The 19,922-nt window shown below is 37.0% G+C and overlaps 1 protein-coding gene across 2 annotated transcripts in view; it reads right to left on the bottom strand.

The window, feature by feature from the left end:
• Window positions 1–19,579, bottom strand: part of GLRA2 (glycine receptor alpha 2) — a 174,540-nt gene extending 154,961 nt beyond the window's left edge. For both annotated transcript variants that reach the window (XM_026478106.1, XM_026478107.1), the window contains exons 1-2: window positions 19,512–19,579; window positions 17,219–17,352 (exon numbers count right to left, since the gene is read on the bottom strand). In XM_026478106.1, coding sequence (XP_026333891.1) covers window positions 17,219–17,352; window positions 19,512–19,579 — 202 coding nt within the window. The remainder of the gene's footprint in view (window positions 1–17,218; window positions 17,353–19,511) is intronic.
• Between the last annotated feature and the right edge of the window lie 343 nt (window positions 19,580–19,922).

The raw sequence follows: 19,922 nt of genomic DNA, 5'->3' as shown, positions 1-19,922 counted from the left end.
CCTTCCTCTCCACCTGTAAAACTTACTGTTGGAGTAAGGAAGTGATATTTCTCCTTGAGTGCATGGATAGTCTCTCCATCTGTTCTCATGACATTGCTCCTTTCTGTCCTTTCCAGAACTCTCCTTCATCAATTACCTTCTATATCTCTTGTACTTTCAATCTACCTTTCCCTTATTTCACAAAAGCATTCTTTTCATCTTAATATAAAAACGAAAAACAAAACAAAACAAAACAAAAGCCTCCCTTCTCTCAAACTTTGTAAGCCAATATCTGATCTCCCTTTTTCTCCCTGGCATTAGTCTTTTAAATGAAAAGTCTACACACTCTTTTCTCTGCTTTCTGAAATGTCATTCACTCGACAACTAGATACAGTCTAAGCTTTTGTCTCCCTATTCTAGAGAAATTTTGCCTTGCTAAGGTCAAAAAATATCCCAGTGACAAAATCCAAAGGTCTATTTCCTCGCCTCTTTCTATCCAACATTCTTGCTGCACTTGGCATGGTTGATTTCCTCATCCACAAAACTCTCTCTTCCTTTAACCTCAGTGACTACATCTTTTCCTGGTTCTTTTCCAGATTTTCTGACCACTGTTTCTCAGTACTCTTTGTTGAGTCCTTCTCTTCCCCTACTCCCTCAATGTCCATGTGCATGAAAGTCTCATCCTTATTCCTCTTCTCTATTCTTTCTACACTTTAGCACTGAATGATCTTAGTTGATACTGTAACATTCTCATGACTCCCGTTATTACATTTCTAGCCCTGACATCTCTTCTTTGCTTTAAATTAACATTTTTAACTGCAGGTTAGACATCTCTGTGTGGATTTGTAACAGTAATCTCAAAAACATGCCCAAAGCTGAACTCTTATTACCTTCCTCCCTCAGCGTCTTCTTCCTCTTACATCTCCTCTTTGGGTAAACAAAATCGCCATCTGCTCAATTGCCTAACCAGGAACCTTGAGTCAAACACTATTCTTTCTGTTGTACCCTCCATATGTTATCTAATGCAATTTGGCCTTAAATTTGTCTTGTTAATCTGGCTCCTGCTTTCTAATCCCATTGTCCCTGCCTAAGCCTAAACCTTCACTCTTTCTCTCTTGTGGGTGATTGTCATGGCACCCTGATTCCCCCTCTTTCTAGTATATCAATTGAAACACATCTTGAGTTATCCTCTTAGAAACCGCATATAATTATGCACCTTCTCTGTTTAAAAACCTTGATGCCTTCCTGTTACCTACGGTTAAATTTCAATTCCTTAATAATCTCCTTAATACTCTGGCCCTAACTTCACTCTCTAGCCACATCTTCTATGACCCCCCTTCTTTTACATCCTCTAGGTATACTCATCTTTTGCTATCCCCCAAGCTAGCCATTTTCTTTCTGGACATCAAGTGTTCCCTATCTGAAATTCCCTTTTTCATTCATTGAATACCTACTCATCTCTCAAGACCCAATTCAAACATCTCCTCTTTTATGAAGCCTAGAGCTACTTTTTTTTTCTCCTCTGTAGACTGGCCTCTCACATATAAAGGACTCTCCAAAGAAATATAAAGATCATCATTAGTAGTAGGTGCCTTATTTGGGCTTCCCATGCTTTGTGAAAATTTTTTGTCCATTGCCTCATAATCTGGGAGAATCCTACACCTCGAAAGCCACTCTTTGATTTTTGATGAAGCTGGAAGACGAGGCTCAAAAGGAGAATTTTAGAGGAGAATCAACCACAGGCTCACTGGTTGGAAGGAGTTATGGGCTATAACCCTGAAGGAAATCTGATATTACTTTATTAGTTGAAATTTACTGGTAATTCAGGTATATTGAATATTCACAATGAGTATCATTTGGGTACATGGGTTTTATTTACTAAACACTGCAAGGGGCACCTGGGTGGCTCAGTCATTAAACCTCTGCCTTTGGCTCAGGTCATGATCCCAGGGTCCTGGGAGTCATGATCCTGGGGTCCTGGGATCGAGCCCCTCATCGGGCTCCCTGCTCAGTGGGAAGCCTGCTTCTCCCTCTCCCACTCCCCCTGCTAGTGTTCCCTCTCTTACTGTGTCTTTCTCTGTCCAATAAATAAATAAATAATCTTTCAAAAATTAAAAAAAAATAAACACTGCAGACACTGGGTAAGAAAGTTGCCTCAGGCCAGTGGATCCTATTTGGGTATGTTTGATGCCACCATACATCCCTGTTCAGAACTGGGCATGGAAAATAAAGCATTTTATACATGCGATATTGACCCTGGAATAGTGGTAAAGTAGAAGGAGGTGGGATAGAAAAGTTGGAAGTTAGAATGCTGGCGAATTAACAATTCTCCTTTTAATTCTCCTCTACTTGGTGCCTAGCACAGTGACATATGCACAATAAATGCCTGATATGTATCTATATGTGAGTGAATCCACTCACTCAACATTAAACATTTATTAAGCTCCTACAAAGACAGGAAAGGCATGAAAACCTGGGACTTCAAAGATAAGTTAGACTCACCCTGTAATAAAAAGGGGGGCAGTTATGTTAAAAATACATTCAATGTGTACATACTTTCTCTCTCTCTCTCTCCCCCCCTTGTGCCCCCTTCTCAAATAAATAAACAAATCTTTAAAAAAATACGTTCGATAAAGTATTGCAAATTGAATGTCTTTATCTTCATTCTTTAAATGATGACGTACATTCTACTCCATCCTAGGTTTTTGGGTTTGTTCTGTTTTGTTTTTAGATTTTATTTATTTATTTGACAGAGAGAGACAGCCAGCAAGAGAGGGAACAAAAGCAGGGGGAGTGGGAGAGGAAGAAGCAGGCTCCCAGCAGAGCAGGGAGCCCGATGCAGGGCTTGATTCCAGGACCCTGGGATCACGTCCTGAGCCCAAGGCAGACGCTTTACAACTGAGCCACCCAGGTACCCCATCTTCCTAGGTTTTATATACCTGGAAAGGCTGTGTTGATTTAAGTCGTGTCTGGCAGCAAAATAACTTTTTTCTTCCCCCTAAATAACAAGTATGGTAAACAAAATTCCAGCTGTTTTCCATTCTGAGAAATGCATAAGGAGTCAAATGAGATACCGTAGGGGGGAACTTCATGCATTTTAAAAGAATCACAACTATTACCAGATAATAATTTATTATTTTAGTTCAATTGTTCACACCCAACTTTGCTTTAATATAGATTCTAGGAATAAAGATTGGTATTGTAAGTTTTTCTATACATCTGATAAATGTTTATTGGCCTGACCTACTGTCAGAATATATTGGGGGTACAGTGGAGAATGAGATAAGCCCAATCTCTGGCCTCCTTGAACTAGTCTAGGAGGGAAAGACACAGGGAAGCAGCCAGTCACAATAGAGATTATAGACTGAGCATGAAGGACAGAATGGACTTAGTAGTTGAAGAGAGGCTTTCTAGAGGAAATGATATTGATGCTGAGGTCTTTTTTTTTTTTTTTTAAAGATTTTATTTATTTATTTGACAGAGACAGAGATAGCCAGCGAGAGAGGGAGGGAACACAAGCAGGGGGAGTGGGAGAGGAAGAAGCAGGGTCACAGCAGAGGAGCCTGATGTGGGGCTCGATCCCACAACGCCGGGATCACGCCCTGAGCCGAAGGCAGACGCTTAACTGCTGTGCCACTCAGGCGCCCCAGATGCTGAGGTCTTTAAGATGAGTAGGCATTAGGCTGATGGCAAGGCAGGCACAGTGAAGGTAAATGAAAGTACAAAGCACCGCAGATAAAAGGTTTGAGGAACAAGAAACAGGGCATTGAGGCCGGAACAGAGTGGGAGGGCATGGCTGAAAATATGAACGGTCAGGTTGAAATGGACGATACTGATTCTCCACCCAGGTTCCTTGGGTCCCATTTATCGTTTTGTGCCTCTTACCTCAGTATGCTTTTGCTTCCAGTAGCCAAAACCTGTGGCCTTTCACAGAGGACTGTCCTGGGGCTACCGGAGGTCATTTTGCCCATGTGAAAAGAGATAGAAGCATTTGGGAAATTTACTCTCCCCACCCACCTAGTACACCCTGAGGGCAGTCTTTGCTCAGTAATTGACAGAGGAGAATATGAAAAGCCAGCTCTCTTGCCTCCAGTCAGGAAAACCCTGGGATACAGCTTACACTGAAGAGTTTCCCCAGAAACTCTGGGGATCACGCCGACCCCCGCTCTCTGTTGGACTTTGCCTGAGATCACACTCATACTGGGTTCCCCGCCCCATTTTCTTCTGATTTTATCACTCTTTTATGTGCCTCTTCTGCTCACTTATCCTTAATAATTATTTGCATACAGGGTCTGCTTCTCAGAAATCTAACGTCAGATAGATGTAGTCAAAAATCTAACCATGAAGATCTTTATAAGCCATGTGCAGGTGTATAAGGAAGTGATAAGTCCCAGGAGAATTTCAAGAGTCATGAGAGGCCTAGAACATTGAGGATACTAGTATTTTGAGCTCTGCACTCTCTTGGGTGACAGCTCAGCTTGCTTTTCCTGTGCATTCAGATAAAGATGTAGCCAATCAGGCACCCCAGAGCAGCTGCACTATGAATTTTCTAAAAAAAGTATAGGAGTTTATTTCTGATCTTAGCTTGCCTTTAGAATCTATTTATTACCAATTCTCTATTTCTTTGCCTTTTTTTGCACCTGCCACATCACCACTCAGCGGTAAATAACTTTTTTCAAAGGTGTCATTTTGCAATTTATATGGCATATTTCATGATGTCACTGATGGACACTTTTTGTTAGTACCTTCAACTGTTTTGCTCTATCGCTGAAGCAGATAATTTATTTTGACATTTACATGAAAAGTTAGACGCTGAGGGATACCTGCTCACTTGAGACTTTACATATGCACAGTTTATTATGGTACATATTGCTAGCACCTTATGTAATAATGTTCTTTTAATGTATAGAGGAAGGAGAAAGGTCCCATGGTAGAGGACTCATAACTCAATCATGGAAGCTTCACATGTCAATCCACTTCCACTGAGCTCCGCAAAGATTCCTTCACCTAAGCTATATTGCTGTTAACTATACACTGACACCTCTAAAATGAACTCAGTTGGGGTGAGTGGTTGCTATGGAAGACTCTTGACCCAGGGGCCCTATACAAACCCGGTTTCAAAAGTAGGCAGGAAATAAGAAATGTGTGTGTAATTATGCTATTTGCAGAGTCTGTTTGAGAAGTAGAAATGTGCAATTTTTTCCTTGCGATAACTGTGTTCTCTTGCTGAGGAAATCCTTTTTTTAATGGGCTTTAGGATATTTGCCCCAAGTCACAAATTCACACTTTGCTGAAAGCCCAGCATTTTATAAACTTGGTTGGCATCAGGAGATCTATGGAACAGAAAGCTACCTGCTGGGTTTTAAGTGGGTATATTTGTTCAGAAGATGTGAATAAAGGATGATCTTAAATGAGGCATATGTGCCTAATAAAGAAATGCGAATATTGGAAATCTAGGTAGTACTTGGGGGAAAATAAAAGGAACAGGTATTCCAAACTGTGGGTAATTCCTCCTATTTTTGGAGACCTGGAAAAAATAGGCCTGCTAATATACGGTTAATTTAGTAAGGATTAAGTCGAGTATGCCACTGGTCACACAGTGGTCCCTAACTCCAGAAAATGAAATAGGGATATTCCAGAGAAAATAAATTCTGAATAGTACAGCAACTTTGTTGCTAACAAGCTATGATCTCAAATTTTAGAAGAAGCAGAGTGGCATTTTATCTATCAAAAATCCTCCTAAAAAAATGGAAATTTTTGTGTCAGTTTTCCTATTTATAAGACATGGCACTGGGCCTATGTGACATTTCCTTTCAAAGAGGCATGATCTCTTCTTAAATTTTTATATTTTGGGAAGATACTATATACTTCATTTTGAAAGCAAATCTCAGAATCCTGGAGAAAATGTTATCTTCTTGTTCGTATTCCCTGACTTCTGTAAGGATTCAGCAAAGCCATCTCCTCGTCCCTTAATATCTAATGCCACTGTCTGCCTCCTACAAATGGAGAAGCAACAGTGACATCAGAAGCAAATGATAGCAAGGAATTTGAGTCAGGCACCCAGGCTATATAAAACAAAATTGAAAGACAAAGTAAGCAAAGTGTGTGTAGGCTAAATAACTTCATTAATCTTCACTCAGTTCCTCTCCAAGGTGCCGTATATCTAAGACTGCCAACCCTCAGTCACCAGAAAAGCTTAAAAATTGGTATCGCATTATCTGTGAGTTGTACAGTGGAATGTTAGCAAGGCTAAGGCCATCACGGTGGATACCTTGAAGCAATGTTTCAAATAAAGGACTAGTCTCATGCAGAATGTGTAGTGGCTCTTTCATCAATGTCTCTTCATCTACTGTATGAAATAAATGACATGGATCAGGAGCCATTGGTTCAATCTAAGGTAGCTTTAATATTTCCCATCCCCTAATTTGTTCTCTATATTTTCCTAAGATCCTGGAGTAAGCAACAGGAAGAAAAAATTATACTTGGTTATTTGACAAACTCTCTCAGAGAAAGCATGGGGGCAGAACTAGTAATAAAGATATATATCTTTTCCCAAGACATTTAGTGATTATTTCAAAGACATTTCTTTCTGCATCATCTTTATTGAAAACAATTTTCAATAGTTTTTCCTGGGAATTTACATATCTAAGTATGAAACATGATTAATTTTGAGAAGACTAACTTAGAATATATTTTATTGCTAATAAATTAAGACCTTGATCATAAATCTACACAAATTATTTCAGATAAATCTTGCATAATTTCATTTTTTTTAATGTGGGGGTTGTTTTAGTATGGATTCAAATTTGAAAAATTTCATTTCAAGGAGGTGAAATGGAAAATGGGAAAAAATTCTAAACAAACAGTTGGATGGAAATTGTACAACCATAAGATTTATCCATCTTGGAATACTGCCTGAAAGAGAAGATGGCACTCCAAAAGGAAATTCTTCATACAGGCATGAAACTTTGTTATAGCCTGCTGAAGAAATGTCTTTAGTTAAAGGTTAAAGGTCCCTTGTTTAAATGTGTATTGGTCATTCAGCATTCAAGAATCATAAAGACTGGGGGGGGGGGCGGGCCTGGGTGGCACAGCGGTTGGGCGTCTGCCTTCAGCTCAGGGCGTGGTCCCGGCATTATGGGATCGAGCCCCACATCCACATCAGGCTCCTCTATTGAGCCTGCTTCTTCCTCTCCCACTCCCCCTGCTTGTGTTCCCTCTCTCTCTGGCTGTCTCTATCTCTGTCGAATAAATAAATAAAATCTTTAAAAAAAAAAAGAATCGTAAAGACTAAAACAGAAGATGATTATCAGATCAAAGTATTTTGCTGTATTGACTAATGTCTTTTCTTTTGTCTTCAATGTTTGTTTTTTTTTTCAAAATGCCACTGTTTGCTCATTTCTTCATGTAAATGAAGCAGGAGATAAATAGCCTGCAATAATATCTTAATTTGTAGAGTAATTCTCTTGTGGCATCAGAATGCTAATGTTGACCATGTATCAGAATGAAAGCCACATTTACTGAATGCAGAGGCCTTCTCTTATGGATATTATCTTTCCAGCAGAGCATCGTAGGTTTCCCATCATCACCAACATCATCATCACCATCATCATCATCATCTATTTTCAGGGCAAAAATGTAATTTAGATTTATGGATTTTACCAAGCCCACATTTTCCAAAGTGTATTTCCTGAAACACCAGTTCCCCAGAATGTTATTCATTTAAGAAATCCATGATCACCTAAGTATAGGATAAGCCCCTGTGTAAAAAAAGTTTTAAAAATATTTATTTGTGTATTTTTACTGCAGGTTTTCTCTAAACTTTTACTATACTAATGAATATTGGCAGAAGATGTTTTGTAGAATTTCCTATTCTTATTTTCCATTTTCTCATTTTAAACCTTTTATCTGAGAATATTTCGTGGGGCTGTTTTGAAAAACATTTTTGGCCAGATGCTGAACTAAAGAAACATGGCAGCTACTTTTCTCAGAAGCAGCCTCTACCCATGAATTTGCTACCTCCAAACCAAAAGCAAGACAAAATTGTAAATGGCTGATTTCTTCAGTAATCCCCTCACAAGTTTCCAGAGTCTTCCTGTAGAATAATGATCATCCTTGAAATATTGGAAGTTGAAATAAGATACGGGCAACTGAAAAAAATCTGGACAAAATTAGTATTTTACAGAGGAAAGACAAATTCCCTAGGAAAATTGGATGTATCCAAGCTCTTCTGTGGGTAAATTAATAATTTCTAAAAGCACATACTCCAGAATTTTAATTTACAATATAAAGACCGGGACTATCAAAGTCGGGAATGATATAGACATCTTGGCCTCAATCCTTTATTTTTGGAGATGACAAAAATGAATCCTAGAAAGGTTAGGTGGCATGCTCCAGGTTACGGCTGACAAAACTGGAGTTAAAACCAGGCCCCATGAGTATCAGTTTAGACTTTTTTTCTCCTGTGGTATTTCCCTCCCCTTTATTTGGTAAGGCAATCCCTGGTACACAGTATTTTTGTGGAAAATACTACAAGAAAAGTATTATCCTTCAGATACAGGGGCAAAAGTTTCTCATTCTGGTCCTGTAGTGCTTAAGTTGCAAGGAGTTATGAATTTGTTCAAGTGAATATTTTAAGATCCCATTATTCAGGAGTTCCGGAGGGGTAGAGCTGGAGAAGTGTGGGACCCAGGTATGTGCCTTTTCAACAGGACTCAGGTGGGTCTGGAGCAGGTGTTCCAAAAAGCGTCTTTTGAGAAAGACATCTGGTTGGTTGCTCATTTGGTTTAGTATTAAGTCCTAAATCCTTTGCCTTCACATAGTCTGTACAATGCGGAAGTACTAAAGCAAGAGTTAATTCAAAGGAAAAAGTAGAATATAAGAATTCCATTGTGAGCATTGCACAGTGTATTTATAAATTATCCTAAATCACATCATCTAACGAGTCGCTACAGTGTGGTTTGCCACATGTGTGTATCATTCGCTTTTCAGAGACTTTGCGGTTCACAGCTAAATACATTGACCCCTTGTTTACTGAATACGTTATTTTGGGCAAAGAATGCTTTTTCTAAGAGAAAGCCTGATAAAAGAAATCTCAACTGCCTTGTTAGACATGAAGTGGTTCTTAGAAATCAACATTTTGAAGTATTTAAATGTAAATAAATCAAAAAATGATAGATTATATTACCTTCTATATACACGTGGGTTTTAAAAATGAAAGAAAAATTATGTGGTAAAGTGGTTCTGAGATTTTCCCGAAGTAGCAGAATTGCCATGATAAGTAGCTGTATTTCAGGTGCAGTAATCAAACCACCAAGAAGTGGAAAACAAGGAACTGTTCCTTCAGCCTTGCCATTTCTTTGAAATGCACACCACTCTGCTCCTGGTCTTTATGCTCTTCTAAACACCACCCAATCTTTTCTTCTTCTAACTCTCTACAGCTCAATGTAGAACAGACGAGCACAAAGGGAAAGAATGTGTCTAGAAATGCTGCCCCAAAGAGACTTGGCATTAAGTCTTGTGCTCAAATTTAAGCCCACAACACACCCCAGCATAAGGAGCCTGGAAGGGGTTGCCATGGGGCAAGCACAACAATGCAGTATTGGCAAACATAGAAACATATCAGATAAACAGAAAACTACATTATTTTCATATACTCCACAGAAAGCTCTTTCACTCTCTCTCTGTCTCTCTCCCTGTCTCTCTCCCTGTCTCTCTCCCTGTCTCTCTCTCTCTCTCTCTCACACACACACACACACACACACACACACAAGCACACATACCAGTCCATTGGTTGTGCCTCTTTCAGTTGTCTGTTTAGGAGAAGGAACTATCACCTTACATTATACTTCTCTCTCTTCTCTGCCTTTGGAGGTATCATTTACTATTGGGATAATTTATCCAAACAATATCCCGCTCTCACTTCCCTTCTTTCCCAAGATTGATAAAGGAAGGCTTACTAAACTAGTTATCAGTTTTGGAGATATCTGCTCCGCCACCTGAAGGTTGAGGGATGCCTTTGTTCCTACGTTTTCTCTGTGTTGATTATCTTCCATTTCCCATCCAGAGACATTCTCTTCTCTTTTCTGTTCTTCTCTGTACCATGGGAAGCTGACCTTTGGGGTTTGCATTTTTGAGCTCCCTTGCCCTCTGACTTCTAGTTGGATTTGGCCAATGAGAGACTCCCACAGGAAAAGGAAATACAGGAGGAAAGTGAGGTCAAAATATTCTCTAGCTTTCTCCCTGCTAGGACAGCACAAATTGACTACATTGCTCCACAGAGCTCATTAGATGGCCTGTCTCTATAGCCACATTCTCTACTTTCTGATGACCACTCCCTCCCTTGCCTCTTCAGGTCTATCGTTGATAGTCCTGGAGTACTACACTCTTCTTTTGGGATTGGTTTTCCAAACCCTCTCACACCCCATTGGAGTGTGCCATTTCTTTCCTGCAGAGGTCCTGGATGATACGACATTCAATTTACAAATTATATTCCAGTTTTTAGTGAAGTGAGAACTGACATTTTACAGCTTAAATTTTGTTTACCACTGTATACTTAACAAGTAACGTGGCACCTGGCACATAGTAATTACTATTTAAGAGGAACAAAAAAATGAATTGTGTGTTTAAACTCCAATATAAAGATGTAAAACCATTACATGTAAATTTTTGGGCCCACATAGATGCTCCCTTGCCACAGATTTATTCTATTGCTTTGAAAATGCATGGGCAGATATAGCTTATTTTTCCTCAAGAAAATATGGCCCCCTCCCATCAGAAAAAAAAGAAGAAATCAAAAACAAAACTTAGGGGACACCTGGGTGGCTCAGTCGGTTAAGTGTCTGTCTTCAGCTCAGGTAATGACCCCAGGGTCCTAGGATTGAGCTCCACATCGGGCTCCCTGCTCAGCGGGGAGCCTGCTTCTCCCTCTCCTGCTCCCCCTGCTTGTGCTTTCTCTCACTCTCTCTCTCTCTCTAATAAATAAATAAAATCTTAAAAAAAAAAAACTTAGGCAGTCACATTTGTGATAATTGCCTATTGACTTTCCATAGTTTGACTTGATCCAGGATTTTCTTTTGCCCTCTTAGATAAATGTGTTAAAACAAAGACACCATTTAGTATATATACTCATGTTCATAAGGAAATGGTGGGTACACAAGCTAGGGCATGAGTCTAAGACAGTGTCCATCTTTCCTCTTGTACTTGCCCCATGACCACACTTGGTTGGCTACCCAGAATAGACTCCAAGAGGGTAACCCAGTGGCTGTATTTTTAAATGGCCTGCTCACTTAAGAATACCACTTAGACCTATTCCTTTTGTGCAGGTCCTTCCTTTAGTGCATTTCACACAGCAAAAAATGTCTGCAATCAGTCACAAGTGTCCAGAGTAGCCCTCTCAAGAAAGAAGTCAATGAGCAAATGCTTGTATTACAGTCAGGACAGCCTCATAGGTGTTAACTCCAAAGAGAACCCAGAATGCTTCCAAAGACCTTATTGGTATGAGGTTTGATCAACTATATTTCCATTTTTAAGACCCTATTCCAAACATGTGTGATCCAACACACCAAGAAAAATGTTCAACACCACCAAGAACAAACGATGATTTTTTTTTTCTCATTCTAAACCTGATAGCTCTAACTGGACACATTATAATGTCCACTCATTAAGTACCAAGATAGCCTGATATCAATGCTTTTATCTTTTTTATAAAAAATGAAATCTCAGATTATCAGTAAAATGGATGGAATTGTCCTTCAAGATGGACCAGCAAACACTATAGAGTTTAGGATAAAATGTTTAGGCTCTTTCAATATTGAAAATTAAGGATATGAAGTTACCCAGAATCAACCAAGCAGTGTGCAATACATTCTCAAAAACTAAATTATGGGCTTCCATTCCTGTTGCTCTTAACCTCCATGTTGTAGAGACCAAATATTCTCTTCAAAATATGTATTCTAAAATAAGAAATCAATTCTGCACACTTGTGCAGTGACCCTTGCAAGTGAAGTAACTGGACAAGAAAATACACAAGAAATGACAGTCAGTTAAATTTAGGGTCCTTCTTTCTAGGAATAAGTAAAATCGGTTCTTTCTTTTACTTGGTTCATTTAAAAATGAGTCCAAGAAAATAATCAGGATGGGATTTGAATGGATAAAGATAATTCCTTCACACAAATGACTCCCTCTTTGTTTCATATTTAGGAATATGAAAAGGTTCTTTCAGGTTGGAGATCTACCCACCAATTGAATAAAAGGAGAACAAGCTGAGACACATGGTGTCTATGTTCTGATTAGAGCACTAGGACTCAAAGGTACTAGAACTTCTCTGACTTGTTTTTTTTTTTTACCATTAAAAAAAAATCAAGCAATCATAAGACCCCAACCACCATAGAGGGTTATCTTTGACAATATATCATCAGTGCCAGTTAAAAAAGAGAAATGAGGGACTAGTAATAGGGACTGATCATTCAAATTATTTGCAATAAACTTAATAGTTAAAAGCATATCAGTCAGATGCATGATCTCATTTGATGCCCAGAACAACTCAAATGAAATGGGCAAAGGCAGAAGAAAACCTAAAGCATGGAGAGGTGAAGACACCTTTTCTCAAAAAGGACATGAACATGGGTTTTCTGAATCCAAGTCTAGGACCCTTTCCACTCTGCTTCTCTGTCACCATGAAATGGAAAACATATACTTTGCCAGAGTCTATTAGAATATTGTAGATGTCTCCTTCCTGATGTCATCTCAAATCCCTGACAAGCACCTTGTAGGCCTATAGTAGCAGCCTAGTATATACAAATGTGTTGGTTGTTGTCCATACAGCAGAGAAAAACTAAACTGTGACACAGTCAATGGATTTCAGATGTTCAAAAATCTTCAACGTCATTTTTGAATAAAACTGTCATATATAAATTGTCTTTTGTTACCACCAGCCTTTCATTTCAATAATACTTTTCCCCCTTTTATCTCCTATTGTCCTGTACTAAAATGGCTGCACTCTTTCTGCACCTACCTGCACTCAAGTCAAATACTTCTGATACTTGCAAGCATTATTTCTTTTTCTCAGATTCCATAGTAATATCTGATGCCCATATCTACCAGGGTGATCAAAGAAATAGTCATGCTGGGGCTGCATTATCACTAACTGAGAGAATCACCCTTTCCAAATGTCCCTGCTGGACATTTGTGCTCAAGCCACCCCCTACAGGGATTGGCAAGCACAACATTTGAGCTTGAGTTCCACTTGGCTCAAATTTCCAAGGGGAGAAACCTGAACCTCTAGTTTTTTTTTGAAAGTGGATCTATTTCTACTCGTATCTGAAACACCTCTTGAGCTGATAACTCCTTAGAAAATGAAGGAAACCATATTGCATGCAAATGTAGGTTTTAATGTCACACATCACACTTTCAAATTTAGGTCTCCAGACATAGAAAAAAATTAGTGTGCATGGCATGCACAAAGAAGTGGAGTGAATAATTATCTCTTGGCATTATCCATTCCAGATCCTATTCCAAAATGAATGCTATAGTGGAATGTATTTTTTCACATTGGGATAAAACTTAGGATATAACTCTAAGTTAATTTTATTTTCAAAGAAAATTTCATTAAATTAGATAAAGCCTTTGTTTCAAAGAGACAGAATCAGAACTAATGCATTTTGCCCAGGTTTGAGCATTTCATTTGGCCTCCTTAAAAGCTTAATGTTTAAAGTGGCATTCTCAAGATACAATAACATTGACAAAGGAGTATCTGATAGGATGATGGAGTAACACCATGATAAATCAACTGACAATGAGACAAATCACCCAAGTGGGGAAAGTGGCCCCTCTGTCGACATAGAATCAATATTTACCATGGTTTTGGAACCAGGTAATTATGAATGGACATAGCTGGTGTTTTCATCTGAACTGAAGATTTTGAAAATTTTTGTTTTGACAAGATTTGACCCAGGTCTCTATGGATCTTATAGATGGAATGCATTTGGCAACTCTGACTCATGACTTTGTTTATACACTTGTGCTTCAGCACATCAGAAAAGCTATTTTTTTCCCTGTAGTTTCTAAGAATGGCTCTCAATTACAGAGCCTAAGTCTGATTCATTTCTGGTCCCCTTTTCTAGCTTACGTCCATTTTCCTTCTTGTATATGTGCCCATTATGACATCTTTCAGAGTCCATCAGGGATATAGAATAGACATGAAATATTTTACTGACTTAAAAGTATGCAAGAAAGATTCCTTCCAATAAGAAAAATTATGCATATGCATTTCCTTTTCCCTTGCCAATGTATGGCAGCAAGGAAAATAGAGAAGAACTAATATTTAATAAGACATCTAGAAAAGCCATTCCCTTTACCTCAACAGCCCATATTTTGCTCTTGCTTTTATTTTTGTGATCAAACCTTGTGCTTCTGTCTTCGTATTAATTACTATTATTGTTGTTTTCAACATCATCATCATCATCATGTTTATTGTTATCATAGCAATTTGTTTTTTAGCATTTAGTGTACCTGTCACTATTGCAGATACAGTCACATTTCCTAATCACCCTTCATTTCTACCTACTGTATAAAATTTCTCATTGGCGTATTGCTAATCAACTATAGTAAGTTACAGTAAGTACTATAGAGTTCTTCCTAGCCTCCTCACTGTTACAAGTTCCCTATTATCTCTTTTATTTCTTTCTCCTCAGCTCAGCTAAGATCATCTTTGCTAGTCACTGTGACCACTAGTTGGTTCCTCAAAAGTTCTTATGCTCAGTTTCTACTACAACTAATTGAAAGCACTAATTTCATAATTGATCTACATTTTCTTCTCTTTCTCGGTCCTTATTTCCTCATTCTGGAGAAAAAGATGACTTCTTTTCCCTACATTGTGTATGTGTGCATGTGTGTGTGTGTGTGTGTGTGTGTGTGTGTGTGTAAATCTCTCTCTCTCTCTCTCCATATAAATAAATATATATAAAACTCTCTATATAACCCTGCCCCCTCAGATGCAGTGTGGGGTGGGTTGATAAAACATAAATATGCAAAAGAACCATATTAGACACATAAAGTTTCATGGGAATATAAGAAGTGAAATTTATTTTACTCTAAAATAATGGGGAATGTTTTACATCCAGGAAGAGCCAAGATTCTCTGAATAAAGAGAATTGTGGGACCTGTGAGGTAATTAATCTGATATAAATGGGTCATGTAAATAAAATTTATGGAAGAGGATCAGGGTTCATTGAGGTGGAGAGTTAAAGGGAGTGGGAGACAAAACTCAGTGAAGTCCATTAATGTTCGAGTCTTAAAGGATATCTACCCCATTTCCCTTTTATAATTCTTTAAAACATCCTGTGCTCAGGTCTTTAAGCAGTGGAAAGATCTCAAAAACATGACCATGCTTTCCTATACTTGATATTCTCTCCATTTATTTATCCTTTGGAATAATGAGAACTGTCATTTCCAAAGGGTGACATCCACAGAAGAACTAGAAAAAAAGCTGTGTGAAAATGATTGCTCATTCTACATGGTCATTTAAAGTAGCAATGGCAACATGGGTGTTTGTTTTATTACTCTGCTTTTCTCTCCTTTTGAAAAGTGACTTGTAGAAAATAATGAATAATAGCTGTTATTAAACAAGATGCTCATATACTTGAAACAATTTTCCATCTCTGGACCTTCTCTATGAAACCTTCCATGAGTAGCTTAATAGGAAATCATCTCTTCATTTGTTGGAATCCTGTAGCATTTTATCTGTACTTCCTAATGTTACTTAACTATTAACTACTTAACTATTTCTGTCTCATAATACATATTAATTTATAACTATTCATGTAACATCTACTCTCCCCACTAAAATTTTTGACAGTTGCACCCAAACCTGTTTCATCTCTCAACTTTTCAATGCATGCAGTAGTTGGTATTTCCCATATAGTTCAGACTCAGAAGTTATTGAATGACTAAGTGAATAAATGTAGGAATGAGTGGTCCCATTGAAAGCTCATTCTCAACTTGTTACTCATAGGATTTTATTTCAAATATTGACTTCCAAAGCAATGACCACAAAATTAGTATGAAATGGGATGAGCATGAAAATTATTTTCAGGAAAATCGAGCTTTAAACTTAGTTCTGTTGTTTCTTTTGGACATACTCTATAAATCAGAAATACTTTTTTGTCAAAATTATGACATAGCTCTTTATAAAATGTGCCCTTAGCTGGGTATATTCAGAGGTGTAGCATTTAAAGAAGAAATGAATCTAGAATTTAGCTTTCATGCTCATATTTGCCAATAATAAAAATTAATCAAAACTCAAGGAAAGCAATCCAATTAAATCGCTAATAAGCAAAACCAAAGCAATGGAATTACAACATAATATCTAGAATATTATAGGATTCTTCTTTTATAAAATAATATAAACACTCCACAGTGCATTATGTTAAATTACAAGATAAAATGCAATTGTCATTTAAAAATGTATTTAAAAATTAAAGCATCAAAATAATTCATTTATTAATAATTGGTTCTTATTTAGGATAAAAATAAACCAAATAGATGAAAAGTAATTTCTACAGATGAGTAATAACATTTTTATAACATTAAATAAACAAAAACATCAAACTTTTTGGTTTGTTTCTAATTGAACAAAGAAAGTATCCACCATCTTTGACATGTGCACTTTACAATTCTATGATCTTTGGTAATTTTAGATAAACAATTTCAAATGAACAATTAAAATGTTTAAACACAAGGAAACCAAAAATTTCTGATGTATTCAATTAGAGTCTCTTGCCACAATGTTGAAAAATGAGAGAGGCCTGAAAGTGTGTAAAATGGCTTGTTTTATACTGAGATTTAAACTTCACTTTGGGAGTAGGTATTTGAAATGAAAACCAAAGATTTTGAATAATCATTGAATCTTGTATGAATCCTGGTAGACACTCATATAAGTCAAATCCATCATTTACTCTTGGATTCATTTCCAGTCACACTCCCACTTAAGATAAAATAGGGAATGTAGCAATAATCTCTCACGTTAGTTTTCTTTGTGGAATAGAATACAAATGAGGAAAGTTTTCAAAAGTGGCAAGCAATATATAAAATTTAAACTATTAAATTGGCTAGCTGAAAAGAATGCCAAAATGAAATGAATACTATACCATTTTATAATAAAAAGCCCTTAAAACTTATTTCAGATTATTCAAACATCTAGATTTCCCACAGGCTTCATGTAAATTTAAATGGAACCTACCTTTAAAATTTGGCCTGATTCTTGCATCGTATCCTGATGTCCTTCCCATTAATTTGTCCAAGAAATCTGAAGGTGATAGGGTCTGCGAAGGTTGTTTTCCAGACCTGGAGTCATGGTCTTTGCATAAAGCCGTCCTAAACATATCATTAACTTTTTTTAGCAACAATTCCATTCTCATTGCCTGAGAACTAAGGCTCACTGTATGTTTGACATCATATTTTGTTAATATATGTGATATGTTAGTAAGAAGAAAAAGAAAATTACAAACTCTTTGGTCAACTTCTGAATTTGTACATTCTCTAAAGTTAACTTTAAATGATGAGAGTTAGAAATCCTGAGTCATATCTCCCAGATGTCCAAACTATAGCCATAAAGATGTTTAAGATGATACAACATGCATAGCTTATGTTGTAGATTTTACGGACATATAGTTAAAGCTGTTTCTTTCTAGACTCATCAGAGAAACGAAGATGATAATGTCTAAAATGTGATTGTCTTAAAATCATTCCCCCATGACTCTCAAACAATTCTTCCAGCATTTTAGCCCTTAATATAAGTCCTCTACTTTTTATTAGAAATATATAATAAGATGGGCAGAACAAAGTAAACAGTGAACTAATTATTCCATTGCTTATTTTCTCACCTGCTGGATTCTATTCCAGCTATCAGCTATTAATAATCTTCCATGCGTTGTCTAAAAGAAAAGCTTCAGTTGGAAATTTAACTTCATTCTAAAATAGGTCAACAATAAGTGTGTCTGTACTTCTGTTATTTTATCAGATGTTATTTATATATTAGCATTTAAATTGTTCACTCTCCAGTAAAGTATTCATGAAAAAGAACTTCTAAATCATTTTCTCTTCTGCATTATCAAAACCACTAAATGTTGATTGGAAAATTTCTCATATTTTCATTTTCCTTAAAGGGCTTATAAAAAGAGCCTATTTGGTTTGTAGTGAAATGAATTCTTTCACAATACATAGTGGTCGACTGTCAATTTCTTCCCTAAAGCATAATATTTTACAAGCTTTGTTTTTAATAGTTTAACAAATAATCTTGTTAATTCTATCACTGAGAAAAACACCCCATTTTTGCCAGTTTTTCAAAGTAGTATTCAATACAAAGTATTAAGTACAAAGAGGATTTAAACATTTGGTAGGAGTTAAAAATGGATACAATCATCTAAAAATACTCACATTCCCATATGCAGATTCACCTGATTAATCAAGTATTATTTAATTATGATGGTGGTGTTGGTGGTAATAAAGGTGATGATGATGATGATGGTGATGATGCTTCTAATGAAACCCAGCCTACAGTTTTTCTTAATCATAGTAGGTGTGAACCTGAAAGGAAAATAGTGGGTTTTCCCAGTACTCATAACATTAGCTATATGTTCCATTTCTCTTGGTTCTGTGAAAAAATACCATAAAATTTGGTGAAAATTAAATGAAGAGTCCTACACTTTGTTGTATGAACATCTCCTGTCTCTATGTTGTCTTAGAACCTCTGCCATTAGGATGGCTATTTCACTTACTGGTAATCATCTGATACTTTGAAGTATAAACTGATTCGATAATTTATAAACTAGGTAGAAAATGCACACATGCAAATAATGATTTCCTACTTATTTTAATTATGCATAGTCTGTTTCTCATGCATAGATAAATACAAAGATGTCATATTAATTAAATTTTGGTAGACATTCAGTTTCCAAATATACTGAGCAGTGGAACATAGTGGTAAAATGAGATTTTAAATATTTTTGATGTTTCAAGAAATTTCCTGAATTGTAGTGCTCATAGTATACATCTAGTTGCTGAAATACAATAGAAGTTTCAAGTTGACTAAGAATTAGGGTTCTTTTATATTTTATATAAAATGAGCATGCTCCTTGTAAATTAATCCAATCACTTGCACCATATGAGAAGCACTGCATCCAATAATCATTTTAAATGACTTTAAGAAGAATTTGAAAGCAAAAAAAAAAATCATTATATAGAAATGTAAAGAGCATGCAACTCATTAGACTTCCTTAATATCACATTGCCTGTGAAAATGTGTTGAAATACATAGAGTGGGGTTATGGATCAAAAAACTTGCCTTTGTGAAAATTAACCACCCTCCCACCATAATTACGCCTTTTAAAAGAACAAAAGAAATCTAACTCACCTCTATAAAATTAAAATAATATGGTTCGGGGCATAGAAAAATAGATAAAAAATGTATAAAACGTTCCCTTTTAAACAGTTTTCATGGGGAAAATATCAGCATGCAAAGTCGTTTCACCTACCTGAAGTGGTTTGTCTCTAAGAAAAATGCAAACAAGGCTGTCAAAATGTTCACTAGCTGCCGGTTCATTCCTGTTTCTGTGATGATTGTGGAAAATATCCCCGAAATTATTCCAGAAAGAAGCTAGGACAAAGTATCTATTTATCGTCCAGATTCGAAATCTGGCAGGAATCTAGTTTCCTTGAAAATCAAAAAGAGATTTGGGTTTGTACAGTTTGCTGAGAAAAAACAAGAAGTGCCAGTCCTAGGCATCATGGTCAGGTCAAACCGGGGCTCAGGACCATCAGTGAACCAAGGAAAGACAAAGCCTTAGAACTGATGGATTCCCCAGCTGCTTTTCCTGAATAATAAAAATGCCGCTACCTTAATCGCATCACCATGCAAAGGGGGCTGGTGACAATGCCATGCTGGA

This window comes from Ursus arctos, chromosome X (assembly GCF_023065955.2).
Source record: "Ursus arctos isolate Adak ecotype North America chromosome X, UrsArc2.0, whole genome shotgun sequence".
NCBI classification, from domain to species: Eukaryota; Metazoa; Chordata; class Mammalia; order Carnivora; family Ursidae; genus Ursus; species Ursus arctos.
Note: the sequence above shows the minus strand (reverse complement) of the source record. Positions and strands in the feature narration are given on the sequence as shown.